This window comes from Megascapheus bottae, chromosome 2 (assembly GCF_031878675.1).
Source record: "Megascapheus bottae isolate mThoBot1 chromosome 2, mThoBot2.hap1, whole genome shotgun sequence".
NCBI lineage: Eukaryota > Metazoa > Chordata > Mammalia > Rodentia > Geomyidae > Megascapheus > Megascapheus bottae.
This window is the reverse complement of record NC_143510.1, coordinates 77076404-77099534: the sequence shown is the minus strand read 5'-3', so window position 1 is coordinate 77099534 and position 23131 is coordinate 77076404. Positions and strand designations below refer to the sequence as shown.

Below are 23131 nucleotides of genomic sequence, written 5' to 3'. Positions count from 1 at the left end.
GTTTGGGAAGAAGCAGACTCCTTCAGGACCCAATAGATAGATACAGTCAATGCAGCACTCAGATGGCAAAGCTTGGACTTCCACTGTTATTACCTGCTGTGGGCCTCCAAGCTGCCTTGTCATTAACCCCAGAGGCCAAGTGAGCCTCCAGCTTGATGCGAAGTAGTATGTTTTGAAAGTGGGTGTGGGGAACAGGCTTTCAAGTCTTTCAACAGAAAAATGGAAGGCAGTGATTTGCCCAACTTGAATCATTCGATTATAAAGATATAGAAAGTCGTATTAAACATGAAATTAATTATGTGTGTACAGCAAGAGTCGTTTAAGGGGTAATGTGTTACCCACACACCTCTGTATATATATATATATATATATATATATATATGCACATATACATTTAAAATCATACCAGCAATGAAATGAAGATGTTATATGCTTGTTTCCGCACACGCTGACAGGCAAAGGGGAAACAAGCAAGTAACTGCTCTAAGGAGGCTTTTTCTCCCTAGATAATAGGATTATCTAGGTTGGATGTGCCTTTCTACCCACGTATGAATACACCTTAGAGCCAAAGCTTTAGGTTCCTACCTTGGTGCACAACAAATATCCTTACACATTTTCCCCTTCCTCTCGGGCTCATTTTCTATCAAAACAATGGCAACACCTGTAACCGGTCATTTTTGCTCTTTGATTTGAGTCCAGTTATAAAGGAGGCTCTCAGCGGACTCCCCTCTCTCGGGAGCCATATGTGGCGTGGATGTGCCAGCAGCCTTGGAAGGGAACCGGCCTCCGGAGAAGTGCACAATAGCGTCATAATCCCCATCAACTGGACCCTCTTGAACTGCTGCTTTCTTTTCCAGTCAAAGAACTGCCAATCTCGAGAAGCAAGAGACGGCTGCCCGGGGAGACACCGCCCCCCCCCCCGAGAAAACCTGTATCTTTTGCCTGATCCAAGCAAGCAAGGGTGGTGCCAAGTGAGTCCTGCAATCTAGAACAGCAATCTGGAACCCAGAAACTGCCAAGAGCACCCCAACACTTCCTCCTTCCCCCCCCACCTCGCCCCTTCCTTCCCTGCCGGCACACACCCCTTCTAGGTGACAAAGCCACCCTCCCGCCCAAGCCCGGTCCCCAGCCTCGGGGTTGGAGACCACAGCAACCCAGCGCCAGCCACAGCCCCGCCCCCCTTGCACCGGGTCGCGCGCCGGGGGTTTGCGGGCTGCACTCGGGTGCTGCGGGCTCCCAAACTCCATCCTACGTGTTGCGGGCAAAGGGGTTCGGGGTGGAGAGGGAGAGGGGGGCATAAAAGGCTGGGGTGTGGCAGCGAGCCCTTTAGGTTCAATGGCTTCTCTGCTGAGAGCCCAGTGTTCAGTAACTGCGGTCACCAGGACAATCAGCTCCACAGGCCCTCGGAGACAACCCCAGAGGGGACGGGACTGGAGAAGCGACGAGAGGGGGCGCGTGGAGAGGCTCTGTCCCAAACATGCACTCGTGTTAGCACAGAAGGGGAGGGGGAAGCCGCTAGAGTTTTGAACCTACCCCCCCCATCCTTCCCGCCAGACATCGCCCCCCTTTTTGTTTTTACAATCCCCCCCCCGGAAGGGGGGAGAGCAGACTGTGCCTGAGATTTCAAATGGCCAACGGCGCTGCCAACCTGAGACTTGGTAGATGTCTCCCGCGTCCCTTCCCCCCACCCCGTCCCGGTCCCCTTCCCGCCATTCGGCCGCCAGGCTCTCCGGAGGGGTCCCGGGGAGAGGCACTCACGCAGTTCTGCTGGGCGGTCTGGAAGTCCCAGCTGCAGCTCTTGGCGCTTGCCTGGATCTCACTCATCCTGAAGAGGCAGAGCGCCGTGGTGGCGGGGGAGCGCCTCCCCTGGCCCTCTCCAGTGGCCGCGCTGAACACGCCGGCCCAGATGTCCAGGGCCTCCACCAGGCTGGAGGAGAGGAGCAGGCGGCGGCCGTCGGAGTGGCCGCGGCCGCAGTCGAGGGCCGCTTGGCCCTGGAACAGCACCTCGGTGCTCTGCGCGATGCGCGCCATGCTGGGCCAGCCGGTGGCGGCGCCGCTCGTGTAGTTGTAGGGGTAGTAGGGGAAGTAGACGCTGCCGTTCCAGAGAAAGGCGTCCACGAAGTGCAGGCTGCCCGCCTCGTCGCGCAGCTTCAGGAGGCCCAGCTCCTGCGTGGGCAGGCTGCGCGACTCGGTGTTCTTGAGCGCGATGGCCGTGCCGCGGTCGGAGGCGGCGGGGTTGCAGCGGTTGGCCGTCTCGGGCTCCGGGAGCACGTAGGTGGCGGCCACCGCCAGGTACCACAGGTTGCGGTCGCCGGCCCGGTACACCACGCCGGCCGTCGAACCCTGGGGGTGACAGGACACCACCTCGGTGCCATTGCGCAGGGAGCCGCGGCTGAGGTTGCCCAGGGGCCGCACCTCGCAGGCGCCCCGGTCGAAGGTCCAGCCGGTGAGCAGCAGCCCCTCGAGGCCGGCCGCCCCCTCGCGGTAGGGCAGCAGCAGCTTGCTGAAGCTGCTCCCGGGCCGGGGCCGCGCGGGGGGCGCCAGCGACACGGGCTCCGTGCAGTTGCCCGCTCGGTCCCGGTACAGGCGAGAGAGCCTGTGCTTCAGGCTGTAGTCCAGCTGGTCCAGACAGCTGCCGCTGGCCACGAACACGCCGTCCGCCCGGCTCGCCGCGATGGCTCCGATGGCTTGCTCCGATCTCCACACGGGTTCCCCCGCGCCCCGGGCGGGCGCCGCCAGCGCCAACAGATAGGCGATGAGGGGCAGCGGCACGGCGGGGCGCGGGGGGCGCGGCGGCGCCTTCCTCGGGGAGACCTCCATAGGGCTTGGTGAAGCGGGAAGGGGAGGGGGATCGGCCGCCCCCCGGGGCAGGGAGGGCGCGTGGTGGCGGCAGCGGTAGCGGCGGTGGCGGTGGCGACGGTGGCAACCGCGCGCGGCTACGGAGACGCGGGTGGCGGCGGTGGCGGCGGCTCCTGCGCGCGCTCGGGCTCCCGCAGCCGCCCCATCCCCACGGCTCGCCCGCCCGACCGGGGAAGGAGAGAGCCGGGAGGACCGCGGCGGCGGCGGTGGCGGCGGCGGGTTCGCTCCGGCAGCCCGCCTGCGCCGCGGCGATGGCTGTGGAGGCGACCGGCCCTGCGCGCTCCGGCGGCGGCGGCGGTGGCGGCGGCGGCGGCGCTTCCTCGTCGCCCTCCTTCGCCGGAGAGTTCCTCTGTGCAGCGCGGGCGCTCGCGGGGAGGCGCGGAGGGGAAGGGAGGGGACGGGCGGAGAGGAGCGGGCGGGCGGGGAGGGCTGGAGAGGTGGGGTGCGCTTGTGCGGTTCACTTTCCCATTGTGAAAGTGGGATGCCCCCGGCCCCCTTCCTCTCCCCCCTCCTCCTCCTCCTCCCCTCCTCCGCCCTCCGCCCTCCCTCCACGCCCCTCTCCCCTCCCCTCCGGCCGCGGCGAGGTGGGGAGGAGGGCGGTCTGGTAATTTGGGTTAGTGTGTAGGTGGCCTCTTTCATCTATTCATAACAAAGCTGAGCCGCCTGGCGCTGCCACCGCGGCCGCCACCCTCGCCCCTCGGCCAGGCCCCGGGTGCCCCTGCTTTCCCCCTCCCGGCGGGCGGGCGGGCGGGCGGGCGCGCTCAGGGTGCCCGGCGCGGGCTCCCGCGCTCGCTCGCTCCAACGCCCAGGTTTTGTTTACGAGAGCAGCTGGGGGGGGAGGGAGGTCTGGAGGGGGACACGCCAGGCGCGCGCGGAGCTTCAGGGTGTCAGGGGTGGGTGGCCGCGAAGGCCCCGGGCTCCGGGCCACTGGGAAGAGGGCGGCTGACAGGTGTGGAACGACGGGAGGGAGGCGCGGGCGGCGGAGACCGGAGCTGGGCTGCAGACACCCGGGACCCGGGCGCCCCAGTAACAAGGGCTGGGTGCCCCCACCCCTCCCCGGGCCAGAGTACGGTGGAGGCAAGGCAGGCGCCACACGCTCTCCTTCTGGACAATCCCTGCGGCTCGGCGCACCTCCCCTCTCTCCACCAGCTCCAATATTTGAAAAGGCTCTTTAATCTCCCTTGGCAACCGAGTCCCCGGCTCTTCAACCTACCACTTAGAAAGTTCTGTTCACTGTCCAACCCTAAGGATCCTTGCTAACATTTGCTGAGCATCTACTACGTGCCGGGTGCGGTTCCGAGTGCCCCATGTAAAGGATTCTTCATTTCATAACCAATCGCATCCATTAGTGACCATTGCCGCCTCTCCTGAGCAGTCGAGAGGCGGTAAACCTTGCCGTGACCCCGCTGCTGCTTAGCAGCAGCTATCTAAATCCATACCTATCTCTGGGACCTCTGAACACAGGTCATGCTAGTCAAGTGCCACCTGTGGCCATGACGATCCCCAGAGACCACTCTTTGAGGGAGAACTGGAAAGTTCTCCCAAGTTAAATGCATCAGCCAGCCAATTCCCAGCCAGCTTTGACACATTGCTACATACCCAGGTCCCTAGAGGCCCTCCTGGTTCTCTCCTGGGAATTCATGAGGTCCCACCCACTTCACCCGGGGAGCAAAGGTCTGCTGGGTCCCCACCAAGACCTGGGGGGACACAGCAAACTATTGAGCACTGGCCAGGGAGCCATCTGGTGATTTCTCAGAAGAGGTCTTCTCAGAGGCAAGCCGAGGCAGGCCCAGGAGAAAGGAGAGCAGAGGACTCTGGTGGATCCTTGGGAAATAATCCATGTTCTTTCCTAGGCTTTATTTTGGGGGAAGACCTATGGAGGTGCAGTTGGGTGTTAACCTCTTTTGTACTTTCCTCCAAGCCTCCCATCCCACCCCCACGAGCTTTCCACCCAAACGTGTTTGAGAGGGAATGGGGTAGGCAGAGTCCTGTGGATGGTGCTCCCCAGAGCTGAGAGAGGGGACCAGAAGGCAGAAGGAAAGAGAATGGAAAGAGGTGGGAGGGAAGAGAGCCTGGGAATGGTCCTGCCTGAGCACTGGAAGGGGCCTATGGGGGCTACAGGGGTGCCAGTTCAATGGTACGGAGTGGGCCTAGCATGAGCAAGGCCTGAGTTTGATCCCCAGCATGTGTGAACACACACACACACACACACACACACACACACTCTGGAAAATGCTTCCTTGTGTGGTTATCTTTCCGTTGGTAAGCTCCTCCTTTGAAATTGGATAACATTATTTTTGCTTGCACTAGGCAGCAAATGGTTCTTCCCCCAGACACAAGGTCAACCTTCTGCTGAGGAAATGGTTGGAGAGCAGAGGCACTGAGGTCCAGGTTGCTGATCACCTTAGGCAAGACAAATGAGATGGTGTGCCTGCTCCAAAAGAAGCAAGACTTCCTGACTGCTCCACTTCCCACCTATCTGGAAGGTCTTCAGCATTGTTCATAATGCTGACGATAGAAAAATAATATCTCAGAGACTTCTAGTAACACTCCCAGACTCCTACAGTACTTATTGACTGTTCTCTCTGTGAAACATAAAGAGCACCATGGTTTTTTTTTTGGTTTTGGTTTTTTTGTTTTTTGGGGTTTTTTTTGGTTGGTTGTGGGGCTTGGACTCTGGGTCTGGACACTGTCCCTGAGCTCTTCAGCTCAAGGCTACCACCCTACCCTTGAGCCATCATGCCACTTCCAATTTTCTAGTAGTTGACTGGAGATAAGAGTCTCGTGGTCTTTAGTGCCTGGGCTGACTTTGAACTGCAATCTTCAGATCTCTGTCTCACACCTGTAATCCTAGCTGCACCCTTGTCTTTAGTGGGGCTTCCCAAATGGACAGTGCCCTGCAGTGCTATTTCATATGGAAAAGCACTCTTCCACTCCATATTGTTTCACTTCACTGGTGAGTGAGTCATTTCTCTAAGTCCCTTAGAGTAAGTATAGTCAGGTATAGACCCAGCTAGGGAGTTGTTTGGATGAAACATACTCTGACCATTTTGGTCACTTCTCCATTCATTTTTTTGCCAAAGAAAGAGCTCAAAAATACCCCAGCAAGGAGTATAAATGGTCTAATGACTACAGTCTCCTCCTCATTCTGCGGAGACCAGAAGTCCCACTCTTGTGAGCGGGCTTCTTTTTCCTCCCATGTAATTCTATGCAAACTCCTCCAGTGGAAGAACTCTAAATCCCTGCTAACTTTTTGGCATGAAAAATGTAGGCAACAGGGGAAGCCTGGAAACACATTCTTTGCTGATTCTACCCCCATTTTGAATGAATGCCTTTGCCCCTTCTGGATTTTCTTGTGTACTAAAGCTCCACCTTCAGGACACAAGTTCACATTTAAAAGTGTGGGAAATAGGATTCACTGAAATAAATATTTAGGCATGCGGGTGCTGTGTGTCTTTGATCACACTCTGTGGGATGTGGTGGCCTGGCCCTAGGTTAGAAACACCAGTGACAAAACTTCCCTCTTCTTCTGGCCAAGCCCATCTTGTGGAGTGTCATTTACAGCACATTTCAGAACTCCTTGCAACACAAGTGGCTGAAACCCAAACAAAAGAAGATGGTGCAGCCCTAGCTTGCTGCCTGCTACCACGGAAACAGGCAGTTTCCACCGATTCAAGCAGTTTTTAGATGCCTGGTGTTCGCTAGATGGCAAAGTGTTCATCATGAGAAAATATCCATTCCCTCAGGCCTGAGAGGCAATCTGGACTAACCAGGCCATCTACAAGTCAGACTCATTTGGGTAAGACAGGACTTTATACATTCAGTGGCATCCTGCTGAGACTCCGGACATTAAGAACTATTCAGTAGGCAATTGGTCATAGTCATGAGGTGGTTATCATGGGTTCTTCGCTTTTTCTGACTCTTTTTAATCTCACCATGGTTTGTAGGACTGACTGGGCTGGTGAAGACCAGAAGCAGCTGACAACATTAGTTCTGGTGTTCATCAAATTCTTTACAAACCTTGTCTGGCCAGAACTTGGGGCGTGCCACATGGTAAGTTGAACAAGGTCTGGGTTGTCCCTCTAGGACTTCAAACAAGCCAGTTTCCCCTCCTATCTATGTGGTCTTCCACATTGAGAACCTTATGGAAGCTCTTAGCCACTTTTGGTGACTCATTGGAAAAAGAAATGAGCCAGCCTCCTTTCCTAGTCTACTTATGAATAGGTAGCTAGCTGAAAGTAGATTAGAGGAAATATTGGTTATTAAGCTTGAACTGAGGCCAAGAGTCAAGTTGAACTCTGGTCAATCAACAGGAAAAGGCAGTTAAACATCGCAGCTAAAATGTGGCTGAGTGAGTTTCAGTGCCTATCCAACATGACCCCCAATACATGGCCCCAAACGGACGGTGAGTATCTTGCCCCGAGCCTTGGCTCCACTGAGGAAGGCTGTGTAGTTTTCCTTCAGCAGGAACAACTTGAATTCACCACCAACATTGCACCTCCAGACATTTTCCCCTATATCATGATTTGAAATTCATCATTCATAAGCAAAGTGACAATTATAGACAACAGATGAGTGGGACACAGCAGGAATAGAGTGTGTGTGTGTGTGTGTGTGTGTGTGTGTGTGTGTGTGTGTGTACTTGATTTAACTAGGGCTTTGAGCTCTTGCTTGGCTTTTCCTCAAAAGCTGGCACTCTACCACTGGAGCCACAGCTCTACTTCCAGCTTTTTGCTGGTTAATAGACACTAAGAGTCTCAAAGATTTATCTGAACTTTGAACTGATAATGGCTTTGAACTGTGATCCTCAGATCTCAGCCTCTTGACTGGCTAGGATTCAAGAAGGAGCCATCAACATCTTTATACATGGCCCATCAATAGATTTCCTTAAGTTATGTAAAGGCTTTCCCATAGCTTTAGGGATGAGTGAACTGTTGTCTATGAAAAAAAAAAAAAAAAAAAGGAAAATGGCAGATGTTGTCCAGAGCTAGTGGAATGCAAGACACCACTCTGGCAATCAGTATCTCATTTCTGAAGTAGCATGCTCAGGGCCATGAGGTTTTTTTTTTTCTTCTTTCTTTGAAAACATTAAACTAAAACCATTACTGTTTAAAAATCTGAAACTATCCCTGATTGGCAGCAAAATACCCAAGGTTTTGACCATCAAGAGTTTCCCAGATCGGCTAAAGCTTACCCTGCAGGAAGCAGAAAAACTCACCAGCCAATTACTTCTTCAGATTTGGGGAGTCTCTTTAACCTGAATAGTCTTTCAAAAATCAAGCTTTTTTTTTTTTAATGATTTTAATGAAATTTAAATTTATCCTTACTTTCATTCCCCCTCCTGCTGTTCCTTTGAATAAGAAGCCAAAGGGCATCTGGGATAAGACATAGACTGCCGGTCCCTCTGTCATTCCGTCACTTCTCATATTTCTACCCAACTCTCATCCCATCTCCAAGATTCTCTGTCAGCATGATGCTAGGCCCTGAGTCCCTTGATAGCTGGCAGCTTGGCACAGACTCATTCAAAAAGAAGAGCTGCCAGAAGGCAGGCCTTCATATTAATAATAACTCAAACTCTTAAAATGAATAGCAGAAGATAAGATTAACAGACAGATAATTCCTCAGCCACTTGTACTTCCGTTTCCTTGAGATTCTGGTGGAGAGATGCGCTAAGCTGACAATAAAGTTGCTGGACTTGCAGGGTAGTTGGCTATTCTTTTGTCTAGCTGATGCCACTCCTTCTTATTCTGATGCCCTTGCCCTCCTGAGGAAACATTTCCACCAGTCAGGGAGGAAGCCAAAGCCTTATCGACCTCTGTGAAAGTGTCCGCAGGAGCTTCTCTTCCCTCTTCTAACCCTCCCTACTTCTTTTCTCCTTCCCCATCAGTGCCGTCTAGTAACTACTCCTCCACACAGACATTTCCCTCTCTTCCTTTCTTGTCCTCCCACAAGTTGGACATTTGTGGACATCTCCTTTGCCACTGAGAAATTCTAGTTGGATTTGAGAGGCCCCAGCAGGAGATACAGGGGAGGCATAGGTAGGATGAAGTTCAGATTCTTATTTTACTTACTTCTATGCTATTCTCTGCATTGGCTGTTACCCCGTGCCTCTCAAGGGCTTCTCTCTCTCTCTCTCTCTCTCTCTCTCTCTCTCTCTCTCTCTCTCTCTCTCTCTCTCTCTCTCTCTCTCTCTCTCTCTCTCCCTCCCTCCCTCCCTCCCTCCCTCCCCCTCCCTCCCTCCCTCCCTCCCTCCCTCCCTCTCTCCCTCTCCTCTCTCTCTCTCTCTCTCTCTCTCTCTCTCTCTCTCTCTCTCTCTCTCTCTCTCTCTCTCTCTCTCTCTCTCTCTCTCTCTCTCTCTCTCTGTTGTGGCCAGAGCCACAGTCTGGTTTCCCTTTGCCCTGTTATGTTCAGTGGCCCCTGACCCTGTGGCCTTAGCAGGTCTTATGGTATCATGGCTCCTTCATTAATGTTTTCCATGTCTCTTGTCTCCTTCTAGAATCATAACTAACAAACCAATCCGCTTTCCAGCAGACACTCAGGAGGAATGGAGATGGTGGTCAAATCTGTCCCATAATGGTTTGCCCATTATGGAAGGCATGGAGAGATTGTCAGACAAAATAGAATTTCCTTCATTTCTAAAGGGTATGTGTCCCTACATCTAGTCAGGAAAAAGTTCCATTTTCTTCACTCTGGATTGGTTTTCCTAAGCCAAATCCAACCCGTTGCTAGAAACAAATGGGAGCCCTACTGACTAAGATTATTTTTTTTCCTCAGTGAAAGCATAAAACTAAAAGAACTTTAAAAGTGAACCAGAATAACTGGGAGCTGAGGGTTCACAAGGCGACGGGGCACGGGGTGGTTATGATCTCAAAAATACCACTGAATGTTTGAAGTATATTTTCAAACAAGATACAAATCGAACAGACTGCTTTTTCCTCTTAGACCTTTCTCCTTAAGTCTGAGCTCCAGCAGTCACCTCAATGAAGTCTAGAAATTTCATTTATCTTCATTATTATTACCAAAGCAGAATGAGGAAGCCTTCTCCCCTTCCCCACTCCCAGGCCTCACTGTGCCCCACCCCTCACTAATACTTAATAGAGAAAACCAACAATCCTAGCTCTTCAGTGGTTGAAGGAAGATGTAGACAGTAGAAATAGAACATGCCTTACATTCTAAAGATGGTTTTGGTCTAGAAAGGTGTTTTATTTTCTACTCGCTTTCATCAGCAGCAGCAGCCAATCTGAAGTGTGATTCCCTTCGTTTATTAGGCATTCTTAATGGTGATTAAATATTTATGTGATCAGAGGCTTTTTCCCCCTACCCTAAAAGCTGTAAATCTGGAACATTCAGGAACTTCGAACATGAAGAAAGGTACCATTACCTCCCCTGGAAATAGCAGAGATGTATCTTTCTCAGCTAGGGGGGCAGGGGTGGAATGGGGGAAGGATGGGGAGGATGGTGAAAGGACAAATGGACCATTGAAGAGAATGCCCTGCAAACTCACTAAAGACCAAAGAGAGTGGCAGCTGTGCTCAGGCCAGAGAGTAGAACTGAGTTGAATCTCCTGATTCTTCTACAGGACTACCTGGGACCTAAATGGGCTCTTCCCCCCCCCCCCCATGTCCCTCTCCAGTTCAGTTGTGGAGTTTGTACAACCAAAGCTTTCCATCCCTATGTGACCACCTGCTTTGACCTCAAGTGCTACCCCTCCCCCAGCCACCTCAACCCCTCCTGGGTAGTGACTATTGTGATAGGGGAGGTTATCCAAGCACATCTGGCCAAGGGTTAGAATATTTGTCTAGGACCTATAAGACCTTGGGTTTGATCCCCAGCACTGCAAAAATAAAAAAGGTAAATAAATGATTAGAGATAGATAGTTTTTCACCTTACTGTTAATTTCTCTGAAATCAGGGATGGTTCATCTCTACAATACTCCTATGCTTCAAGCTTCCTGTTCACCTCTCTGCTCATATCTTTAACAGGTTCTCCCTGACACATAGCATATGCTGGTTGTTGTTGAGGGCTCAAGGAACAGAGTGAGGGCAGGAGGAATGATGCCTCCTTATTGGGCCTTGCTCACCTAAAATAATGAGTGGAGACTGGCTGATTGTTTTTGTAAAGATGAGATTCCTCCGGGACAGGTGGTGACTTTCTTTGAGGTACCTGTAGCTCTGCATTCAATGGCTTGGCATGTATATGATGCATATTTACCAATTTTTGGATTGATTATCTCTGCAAAGAGAGAAACTATAAAAAGCCACAAAACACAAAAGGGAAATCAGTATTGATAGTGCAGGAACAACCTCCAAATGCAAGTCTGAGTCTTGAGTTTGGATTATTTGTTAATCTACATCACCATTCAAATTTTGTTTGAAAATGGCTTTGTGTTGAAAAGGGAAGAGTCTTATACTGTAATTATATTAGACAAGCTTATAATAATTATAATAATTATCAACTGAGTGCCAATAATACTTTAAGAACTCCGCTGAGCATAAAGATCACACTCGTGTCTAACAGGTATTTAAAATTAAGCTCTTTAAAATTGAAAGGGCACAGATTCAGCCTTCCCCCCTTTTTAATAAGCAGAGATTCTGACAAATAATTACCTTTCTTTTCCTGGCCCCAACTTTCATTTACAATTTAAAAAAAGAAAACTTTCACTGTGATAGTTGGCAGATCCCTCCCAAATGTCCTGAGAATTTCAATAATGTATTTGCCTTAATACATCTTGAATATTATTGTCTCATCTGTTTAAAATATATGACAGTCTTCCAGACCACTGGACCCTTACACAGTGGAGGACATACCCACCAACACATAAGTTTTCATATGCCATTATATTCTGTACAGAAAAAAACTACAGTTCCACATACACTAGGAGTCCCCCTAGTGGATGGAACAGGTACTTCCATAAGAAAAACTCACTACCTGAGGGGAGTTGGTGGGTACTGTGGTTTACAAGGCTTCATTCCTCCTTAGCATCTGTTCCTGAAAGTTGGAAGCATGTCACCCATTAATAAAGGTTTGATTAGCATTCCTCTTTCTCTCTGGCATCCGTGGTAATTAAGGAGTCTCCCTGCAGGCTTGTAAATACAGCATGAAATTACAGTCAGCCCTAGAATAGAGCAACAGAATGAACACTCTGGAAGACAACATTACTTCTTTCCATAAGACACTCCCCAAGTCTCCTTCTCATATGGAGCTATTTTGGCTCAAAGTAATATGGTGCCTTTAAACAAGAATGAGCAAGACTGGCTCTCTTCAGAGAACCTATTAATATCTCTGCCAGTGATAGCCAAGTACAGGCAAAAAAATCTACTGTTGCATAGTTGTCTAAATTAGATTTCTGAGTGCCAGTCTTAGTCATAGTGTTTGACAAATATCCACTACTTATCATACACAATGCCTATGAGGTCATCAAACACACACACACACACACACACACACACACACCTACACACACTTTATAGACAACACCAAGGACTAGGTGGTAGGAGACAGAGAAAATAGATATGAATAAGACACAGATACTGTCATTTTTCTGTCTTTCTTCATCCTCCTGTCTTTTTAAGTTTTGATGGACATGGAACCATAGTAACTATTTTTCTGACCCAGAAAGCTTTACCATCCCTGTACTTCTGATAATAAAACCTGTATTCTTCTTCCCAACCAGATATGGGCACATGATCCAAGCCTGGTCAATCCAAGTGTGTCACCGATCTGGTAACAGAGATTGATTGGTTGAAGTATAGATCATAAGATCCAAACAATGCCAATCAGAGTAGTTTTTTTCTTTTCTTTTCTTTTTTAATGTGGGGCTTGAACTGTGTGCCTGGGCACTGAACCTGAGCTTTTCAGCTCAAGGCTAGTGCTCTACCACTTGAGCCACAGCACCACTTCCGGGTTTCTAGTGGTTAATTGGAGATAAGAGTCTCACGGACTTTCGTGCCCAGACTGGCTGTGAACTGTGATACTCAGATCTAAGCCTACTGAGTAGCTAGAATTACAGGCATGAACCACCAGTCCCCAGCCAGAGTATTTTCTACATAGAATAGCTTTGGGGTTTTGTTGCAGTTGTGTGTTTTACCACTCCAGGGTTTTACTATATGAGTAGTAAAGAAATTGAGATTTTCACTGGGCCAGATGATGGGATGGAACATGACTCTCATTCTTGAACTTAGAAGGCTGAAATAGGAGGAGCAAAAGTTCAAGGCTAGTCTGAATTACAAAGTGAGATCCCAAAAAAGTGTCTCAAAAAAAAAAAAAAGAAAGAAAAAGCTTTTTACTCCAAGCTCACCTAAGGATTCTAGTGACATTGTTCTTTGCCTGGGAGAAAGTTCTGTGTAGAGTAAGTGACAGTGAGACCAATGTATAGAGAAGCAGAGGTGAGATTGGCAGACAAATACATCCACACCACAATCACACACATACACACACACACACACACACACACACACACACACACACACACACACACATACACGGCCTGGCTAAGGCTCACCAGGACAGTTCTAACACCTCATCCTTTGACTTGAGTAACTTACTGTGTCTTTGGTACCCTCCTGCTGCTAGATTACTCTGTGGCCATATCACTAATATCTGTGGACCAGCATTCCTGCTGAGATCTCTAAAACCTCCATACCTTGACTAGGCCAAAAGGCTTAAATGCCTCCTGGTCATACCGCTTCATTCAGCATGCATGCACCTCAGCTCAGTTTCCTTCTGCTTTGTTTCCCCACTCTCCTTGTATTACACCACGTTAACCCCATGCTCTCATATCAGAAGATAGAAGTACTAAAAACTTCTTTCAGTCAGGCTCAATCAATAACAAACCCACTGATTTGCATCTTGGGCTTGATTTCTCCTCAGATTTCTCACATCTGAGAGTCCTGTTTGTCCTTCCCACTCCTCATGTCATAATTTGGCCATTATAGATTGCTATTGCAGGTCTCAGGCTCATTGGCTATAGCAGTTCTGTTTGCCCTTTCAAAATATAAAGTTGATTTGCAGTTAAGAATCCTTAAATGAGGCTAGAATGATGAAATCCCCTCGTGACAATCACCAGGCCCCAAGTTCAAACTTCAGTGATTCCCAAAACAGACAAAACATCCTGATCACAGCAAAAAAATATTTTTAAAGACTTCCATAATTTTCCAAATCCTTTTCATGCCATGGCCTCAGGGCTACCCACTCTGTCAAGCAACTTCCTTCTGCCTCCAGACAAGGCCACTGGAGGTGACCAACAGTCGAGCTTTGTCTGCCAGGATTTGCCCAGCAGAGCCAAGGGCTGAGAGGGCAAGGCAAGACGACTCACAGCATGAACAGGTGGCACACTTGCTAGGAAGCTCTGCTTTTCACTTCTTAGCAGGACATGTAAGCTTTCTGCCTTGCTGTCTTTGCCATCCCAAGTTTTCTTCATGTGCCTGAAGGAACAAGTAGGCTCCAGGCTAAATTCACTGAGTGGCATCTCTGAGGATTTTTGTTGCTCTTTTGAAATTCTGTGTAGAGAAGGAGGTTGATGCTGAGTCACCAGGTTAATGCTGGTGAAAACCCGATAAACGCAGTCTAGGCACCCAGGAGGTAGAGTGTCTACTTTCACTAGAAGCTGATGGAATTGCATTTAAAAAAAAAAAGAAAGAAAGAGAGACTGATAAAATTTGGGGCCATCTGAAGGACTGGTGGCAGAGTGACACTTGGTCAGAGAGGATGACTTCTTCCTCATCATGACATAAAAGAGAGATGCAGAGAAAGGGGAAACATGTTCTCTGGAGAACTGTCCCAAATGACTGGAGAGATTGAAGAACTGCAGGCTATGGAGATATGCAAGGATGGGGGGGAATCGAGCTGTAAAACTTAGGGGTATTTGTTCTGACCTCCCTGGTACCCACAGGGTAGACCTGTGGGAAAGAGTTTACAGGAGGTATGGAAGTGAATGATGGCATGTTTTGCTATAAGGACAGAGCACACAGGCAAGGAAGAGTTAATTTCTTTTCTTGAACAAGGAGTCCGGCTGCCAGTATTGGTTGCTATTCAGTGTTACTATCCAAGATCCCCCAGGCTTGGATCTGATCTTTCTGCTGTCACAAGACAGCTCTCACAGCTGCAAATACCATAGGAATTTTCAAGACAAGAAGGGGAAGGCTAGCATTCTCCTAATGAGCTTCTGCAAGCAAGTCTCTGGGCACACTTCCCTTTATGTCTCATCAACCAGAAGACAGTCATGTGCCTTCATGGTGGCAAAGAGAAAAGGAATGACCAAAAGACCATCATTAACTCATTTGTCTGGGTCTGGGGAGGAGCTCACATTCCTCAGAATCAGCCTAGATGCAATACTTATGGTTCTCTTAGCCTGGAAGAAGAAAAGGGGGGAAATGGGAGTTGGGTAAGAAATAAAACACTCTGAGTTCTGTCCCGAGACTTGGACAGATATGAGGCTCGCCAAGACCTAGTTAGTCTGCACCTCCCACTTCCCTTTAGTGAAATTCTACTCATTCTCTTCAGTCCCCTTCTCTGATCCTCATCCTCAAAAGTGGATTAGTTCTTCTTGGTGTCCCCTGCATAGTTCCTATCCCTCTTATTTTTCTCATATCCACTGCAATATTTATTTGTATGGTGTTCCTACTGCCCCTGGAAGAAAGTGACTGTATTAGATTCCTCTTTTTTTTTTTTTTTTTGGTGGGTCATGGGGCTTGAATTCAGCCTGGGCCCTGTCCCTGAGCTCTTCAGCTCATGGTTACCGCCCTACCTTTGAGCCAAGCCCCAGTTCCTGTTTTCTAGAGCTTAATTGGAAATAAGCGCTTTTAGTGCTCAGGCTGTCTTTGAACCTTGATCCTCAGATCTCAGCCTTCAGAGTAGCTAGGATTATAGGCATGAGCCACCACTCCCAGCTGACTGTATTATATTCTTATCCCTAAGCTCTTCCGATGATGCAAGGATGTAGCAAGAGTTTGGTACTTGTGAGTAGATGCTGCAGAAGCAAACCTAAGACAGAAAATGCTGGTGTTTCACTGGCTTCTTCCAGTGGGAAGTCCTACGAAATCCACACCATCTACAGCTGTTTAGTTCAGCTCTGTCTATTTCTAGGAGAGGCTATTATTATCTGCCAAGTACCAGGGGCAACTCCAGAGATGGATAATACAGGTTCGATGCAAAGACAAGATGTTTCTGCCACAACAATAACTAGTGATACAAAGAACATCAAACCGGGTACTGGTGGTTCCTGCCTGTGATCCCAGCTATTCAAGAAGCTGAGATGTGAGGATCCTGGTGTGAAGCCAGCCCCAGGCAGGAAAGTTCCTGAAACTCTTCTTTCCCATGAATTAGCAAAAAGCCAGAAGTGGAATGGCAGTTCAAGTGATAGAATGCTGGCCTTAAACAAAAAAGCTAAGGTACAGCACCCAGGCCCTTGAGTTTAAGTCCCTGGTACTGGCACAAAATTAAACTAAACTAAATAAATAGGCCAAGGTAATCCAGATCTTCATTTAAGCAACACTTCCAACCTCTGCCCATCCACTACTTCTCAGTGATGTCAGGAAATAAGCAAATGCAAATGCCCTTTACTTGGGTGCCCCTGTGACACACAGTTGGAAGAACTACGTGGTAAACAGTTAATTCTCTTTCCATGAGTCAAGTGCATTTTCAGCAAGCCAGGGGAAGAGCAAGATGATTCTGTTTCCTAACTGTCCCATATTGGAGGTTGTTACCTAAGGTGCATTATTGGAAGAGACATGACTAAAGACACATGGGGTGGGAGCAGGGTAAGATGCACAAGTGGGCCTTCTCCTGCTCAGTGCTTGTTTCTTAAATCTATGTGACCTTTACTGAGAGTCTCCTAAGGGGTGCCTGGCATTAAGAGAGGTATGGATGACTTTGATGGAGAAATCTACGTATGCTGCTCATCAGGTTTTAGTTATTTATTCATCAAATTTCCTCCTATTTTCTTAGTCCTCCATTTTTCAAACAGTATTTAGTGGATTTTAGTGTGTGTAGGGGGGTATATGTTCACATGTGTACACACACATGGTTCAGTAAGAAGCTTAAACTCAGAGATTCACGCTTTTAGGTTTTCCATGCAAGGCTGGTATTCTATCAATTGACCCACAGCAACTCCATTTCCAGCCTGTTTTGTAGTAAATTAGAGATAAGGTTTTCACAGGTACTTAATTGCTGGCTTCAAACACTGCTCCTCAGATCTCAGCCTCTTGAGTACCCAGTAGTACAGTGTGCGCCACCATATTTGATTGAAATGTTCTTTCTTTGAGACATCCTGAAGGGGCAGGAAGTAACTAAGCCTTCAATTTTTTTGAATCCATAGAACTCTAAATTCTTGCAATAGAATATGGACACTCAGGGTAAGATAAAGAGATGGCTGCAGGCTTAGAGGTAAAGGCCAGATGTAGGGAGAAAGATGAAAATACAATAGCAGACTAGATGGACTTGGAAGAGACTCGATAGGCAGGCATGAGGGAAGAAAGACAGTGAGAAAGAAGGGAGATTTTTTTTTTCTCTCTTTACAGGACAAACCTATCACGTCAGATCCCCACCCCATACCCCTGCAACCTGAGTTGCAGTCTCAAGGGCCTACATCAAAATGTCACCAAAAGGCAGAATCCTACCAGTGCCTCCCCACAAAGCAGCACAAGCCTCATTTCTCGGTTTCTTTTTGACTATGAGACAGGTTCTGGGAGGCCCCTGGTAGGAGAAGCCAGTGAGCTAGAGCCTCCTTCACATGCTGGAGGGCGGAGCCCATACAGTATCCCTAGAAGAGGCCAAGAGATTCCTGGGCCATGCCAGTCTTGGAGTTTCTCCCTCAGCCCTCTCTCCAGCAGACTTTTCCTTGGGATAGAGTGATCAGGGCACAGATTGGTGGACAGAATCCAAAGGGAGGGAGATGTCTGAAATACAAAAGAACACCCTCCCCCACCCCATATATACACACTTCTTCTTCAAGACACTCTGCTTGCATCTTTTGGAAAAACCATTGTCATGCGACTGACTTATTAGGTTAAGATCCATCATTGCCATCTGCCAGAAAACTGTCACCATAAATAAATCGGCCGTGTTTATTCTAAATGATGGCACTTTAAATGTGGTGTCCTTGTGCAGTACCCAACTCAAACATCTGCACTGACTGTGCGGTGTATTCACTTAGTACTCTGTAAATGGAAAATCCTTTGTACAACTACTTCAAGATAAAAATAAATATGTGTTTTTCTTTACCCTAATGGCCTGGGCACAGAGAAGTTCCATGATGAAGTAGACCAATGGGTACAATAAATCCTGAAAAAGCAAAAAATAATTTTTTTAAAGGAGAGAAAGATATCCAAAGTCTCCATGTGGGTTAAATGTTCTCTAACCTATAACCAACCAATTAGAAAGACAACGACATGATCACTGAGTTCCTTTTCAGAGAGTGTTTTTAAATCATAAGATATTCCAGTGGCTCCTAGAGTGGAAATCATGATCTACTCAACCAATTATACTCTAATATTTCTGAACACCTCCCCATAGGCACCAACTCTTGGACAATGCTTTGGAAAGTGGTTTAAAATGTTTATTTATTTAAATGCAGATGCTTCACACTCATCCAAAAGTTTCTAGTTCCCTATGTCTGGCATAAGATCTTACACTTACACTGATGTCAGATAGTAATTTTAGTAGGGCTAAAAGTTTGAGAATGTCTGTCTTGGAGGAGAAATTTGAATTTGCATCTTAAGAAGATTGAAGTAAGTTGGGCACTAATGGCTCATGTCTGTAATACTAGCTACTCAGGAGGCTGAGATCTGATCACCATTCGAAGCCAGCTCAGGCAGAAAGTCCATGAGACTCTGGCCTTTGATTAATCAGCTGTGGCTCAAGTAGTAGAATGCTAGCCTTGAGAGGAAAAAGCCAAGGAAGAACTCAAGGTTCTGAGTTCAAGCCTCAGTACCAGCACAGGAAAATAGAGAAAAAAATGCTGAAATAGTTGCATCAGAGTCACCAAAAACTCAACTTCCTTGTTTCTGTACCCTTCCTCTTGCTTTATAAAATCATGATCTTATGGGAGTGCGGGGGAGGGAAATGGGGACCAAGACATGTGAAAGGGTATCAATGTATGTGAATGAAAGCACCTACTATCTGGCAAATATCATTTAACGCTTCTATTAATTACAATAAAAATATATGAGAAAAATCATGCTCTTAATACATTCCCTCACTCTTCCACCTTGACCGATGTATGACATATCAAATGGACACAGAGTAATTAAAAGAAAGAAACAGATCTGTTTGCCAGAGTTAAAACCATTTGTTTAAAATCACTACTGTCCACATCTTGGCGTATTTATGTGAATCTATAATTTGTACAAGGATTCTATGATAGACATGTGTGTACATGTGTGTAGAGAAAAGAGTCTCATGGCCTTTTCTGTTCAGGCTGACTTTGAATCATGATACTCAGATCGCAGCCTCTTCAGTAGGTTTCAGTCATGAGCCACTAGTACATGGCATGTAATATCTTTCCTGTACCAGATCTCTCAAATTAAAATTTTCTCCTAGCCAGGCACCTGTGTCTTATGCCTGTAATCCTAGACACTCAACAGACTGGAATCCATTTGATTCTTATATTCATTTAATCACCAAAATCCAGGGATTGGAGCTATGGCTCAAACAGTCAAGGACAGAGCCCAGGCCTGGACTTCAAGCTCCAGAATTGGTGCCTGAACTTGTGTGTGTGCTTGCGTGCAGACACACACACACACGCACACACACACACACACACACACACACATTTCCTTATTAAGGGGCTCTCAGTTTATCCCTAGTATTAGCTCTGAGGTTTGAATATGTAATGTGTGTCCTTCCATCTCCTGATTCAAGCCTGGGGCTTTGTCATTCCAGTCTCAAGCTCTCAAAAAAAATACAATCGAAATGAATGTTCTAAAATTTCTAGGGGAATCTCGCCAATTATTGTGCAAATAAATATAGCTGCTTGCAGATGAGCTTCCATTTGTCCAGAATTACCTAGCTGTCTGTGAGCTGCCCACACCATTACACTGGAGTTGAAGTATTTTGGGCTCCACCCACTCTATCCCCAGTTTTAGCACAATGGGATGGAGCTGAGCAGACCTTGTACATCAGTGTGCAAACCCCATGTTTGTGCGCAGGTGAGCCCGACTGATGTCCATAAGCTCCCTCCAGCCAGAAACAAGGTTAACTTCCAGGGTTCTTCCACGCATACGCTCATGCTGAAAGCTCACAGACCGTGGGATATGCTTCATCTCATCCCACTTTATAGGGTGAGTAACAGATCCCCGGGGGCCAATGTGTGGGAAAAATCAGGAGCAAGAATGTTGGTGCGGCTCTGATTCCTACTGCAACACCAGTCAATGTTCTGATCACCCATGGAGCTTTCAAAAATTACAGATGCCCAAACCCAACCCAGCCAAGGATGGAGTGTTTAAGTACCATTAGTCCAGATAAACAGCTAAAATTGAGAACCTCCAGATGACAGGTAATTAGAGGACCCAGAAACATTATCTAAAAATGGATGCAATGAAGCATAAGGAAACAACCCTACTTTGTTTACAAAGTCCCTCAGTGCTACAAATTGTAAGGGGCCTTGGCTCTTACTGCTGTGTGATTCTATCTTTGGTTTTTTTTTTTTGTTGTTTTCTTTTTAGAATGGGGTGTGGGGAGGAGTTTAGCCAAGTGTGGTGGTGTGTGCCTATAATCACAGCGCTTAGAATACAGAGACAAGAGGATCTTGAGTTCAAGGACAGCTTGGTGGTGGGGGTGGTGGTTGTGATCGTGGTGGCTGTGTGTGTGTGTGTGTGTGTGTGTGTGTGTGTGTGTGTATGTGTGTGTGGTGTGTGTGTGTAAAGTTGCTAAGAAAGAAGGAAGAGAACACTGAAAGCAAAGGAAGAGGAAGTTCAGGAAGAAGAGCCTCCTTCTGCCCTAGGTGGCTGCTTCAAGTCACATAACTGTTCCAGCAGAACCTGGGCTGGGGAGGCGGGGAGGAGAAGGGAGAGAGGAGCGGGAGGCCATGTGGTCACCCCAGCATTGGTATGCAGGGATATTGATCCAATCTGCCAGAACTCCAAGCTTTTCAAGTGAACAAGAAGCCTTCATTTTTTTTTTTTTTTGTAAGAAATTCCCTGACTTTTAGAATAAAACCCATCCCTGTTAGAGGAGCAAAGTTTATGGATCTGAGAATTCAGATCTAAGACTGGAGAAGATTCCAGAACTGAGAATTGTCAAGATTTACTGAGGCAAATTGTCTTCAGCTATTGGGAACCACGTTGCACTGGTAAAGAATTTACCAGGAAGGAACAAAGAAGCACAAGTTTAGGGGACCCTAGTCAAAAGAGACCAGCAGGTAGTAGCTAGCCAGACAAAGGGAAGCATAGACAGAGCTGTTCGGACTGCCTGTGAGAGCAGACTCTCTCTGCTTCCTGTTCACCTGCCTGAAACCAGAATGACCTATCAATTACTGTGAGTTAGCAAAGGGTCCCAGGTCACGTCCTCACCTGCTGAGGTTATTTCTGGAACTGCCCCCTCTCATGGACAGTGAAAGGTTCTCCAGGCTCTGAGATCACTTCCACATCCACTGTGGTTCCGCCTTCCAACTTTCCCTGTATAACACAAGTCCCCTCTTCTTTTTCTCTTTTCCCCCCTCCATCTCATGCAGTTTACTCTCCCTCCCCCCATTAACTCCTTTCTGTCTGAACCAGGTGGGAGGTTTCCTTTCCACTGAATCTTACAAGGGCTACTTTTGATTAGCTATTCCATTTTGTGGGCCTATTGATTGGCTGTTTCTTTCTTGCTCACTGGTTTAAATTTCATGTGGGCGCGCGGCATGAGCCTTTGGTTTTTATATCTCTCCATTGGCTCATTTGGCAGCCTGGAGTCTCTTCTTTCCTTCATTCCATCAGGCCGTGTTACCTGCTCCTTACAAACATTTCTATGGAAGTTACTTCAATGATACAACTGATTTATTTCCAGCCCTTCCCCAGGGACTCGGTTGGGTGTGTTGCAGAATTCCTACTTATGTTTTCCACGTATCATACATGCATGCACTGCTATTCAGCTTTTCAAGTCACATTTACATAGCATGATTTACTTCATCTTTTTCTCTCTACCAGCTCTATATTAACTCACCTTTTTACAATAAAAATCCTGGTTTGAATAGCCTAGCTTATGGCACTTTGTTGAAATGTATCAAAATCGACAACAAATGCAATTAATATTGCTCATTCTGTCTACTACTTCAAATCATTCCCAGGTATAAAGACTGCTCATCCTAAGAAATCTCAGCCATTCTCAAAGGGACTCTTGGGCCAAGGCTAAAACAGAATATTAGAGAAACAGATGTGCTAGGCTGGGGGAGGGGAATCACACTAAAAGCAATGTTTATGTCACTTGGACAGGAATTTCAGAACTTGGTACTTTCACTGTTAAAAACACAGAGAGGTTTTATTGAAGAGCTCCCTGCCCCCAACAATTCAGAAAAAAAAAAAAATCTCTGCAGTTCTGCCTGTATTTCATTAGCCGGTTATCTCTCTACTACTAAAAACAATTTGCATGAAAACAATCGCTCTTAGCTCACAGGAGGCCTCGGGCTCCTGCTGGTTTCTGGCTGGCTCTGGCTGATGCTTTGTGGTTTAATCACAATCTAGGGCTCAGGTTACATTCGGAGGTAGCAAGCCTGAAGCCTGGCAGCAGTCTTGGGGTTTGGTATAGTTCTGTCTGGAGTCCTTGAGGGCTTCTTCCCTGGGAAGAAACTCTCTGGAAACCCACTGGAGGCTGGAAATGAAGGAAGCAGGCAGAGAGGCCTGGCAGGATTGAGTTTATAAAGTAAAAGTACAAAGAATCTTGTGCTCCAGGGCTGCGGAAACTGGGAGATCTGGGTAGCTGACAAGAAGGAGTGCTTGTTCTGAGCATCTTGCCTTAGACAGAGGTGATAAACACACTGTTCACCCTGCCTGGTTCAGTCCCTGGCATCCTTAGTCGACAGTGTGAATCAAGACGCTACTGGATGGAACTTGTCTCACTGAAGGAGGGAATATTTTTGGATTTATTTTCCAGTTGTGATGATAGCTGTAATGTTTCATGCCTGCTTCTTTTTTGTCTTTGGTGTTACTGGGATTTGAACTCAGATCCTTGCAAGTACTTTACCACTTGGGCCACGTGTCTAGCCCTTCTGCTTTTACTTTGTGTTTTCACACTGGGTCTCACACTTTTACCCTGGCCAACCTCAGATTCTGATCTTTCTGTCTCTAACCTCTGAATATCT

The 23131-nt window shown here is 47.6% G+C and overlaps 1 protein-coding gene across 1 annotated transcript in view; it reads right to left on the bottom strand.

Annotated features, from left to right (window-relative positions):
• Plxnc1 (plexin C1) overlaps nt 1–2820 on the bottom strand; it is a 150587-nt gene extending 147767 nt beyond the window's left edge. The window contains exon 1 of the mRNA XM_090328397.1: nt 1759–2820. Within this exon, the coding sequence (XP_090184523.1) occupies nt 1759–2820 (1062 nt within the window). The remainder of the gene's footprint in view (nt 1–1758) is intronic.
• Nucleotides 2821–23131: the final 20311 nt, after the last annotated feature.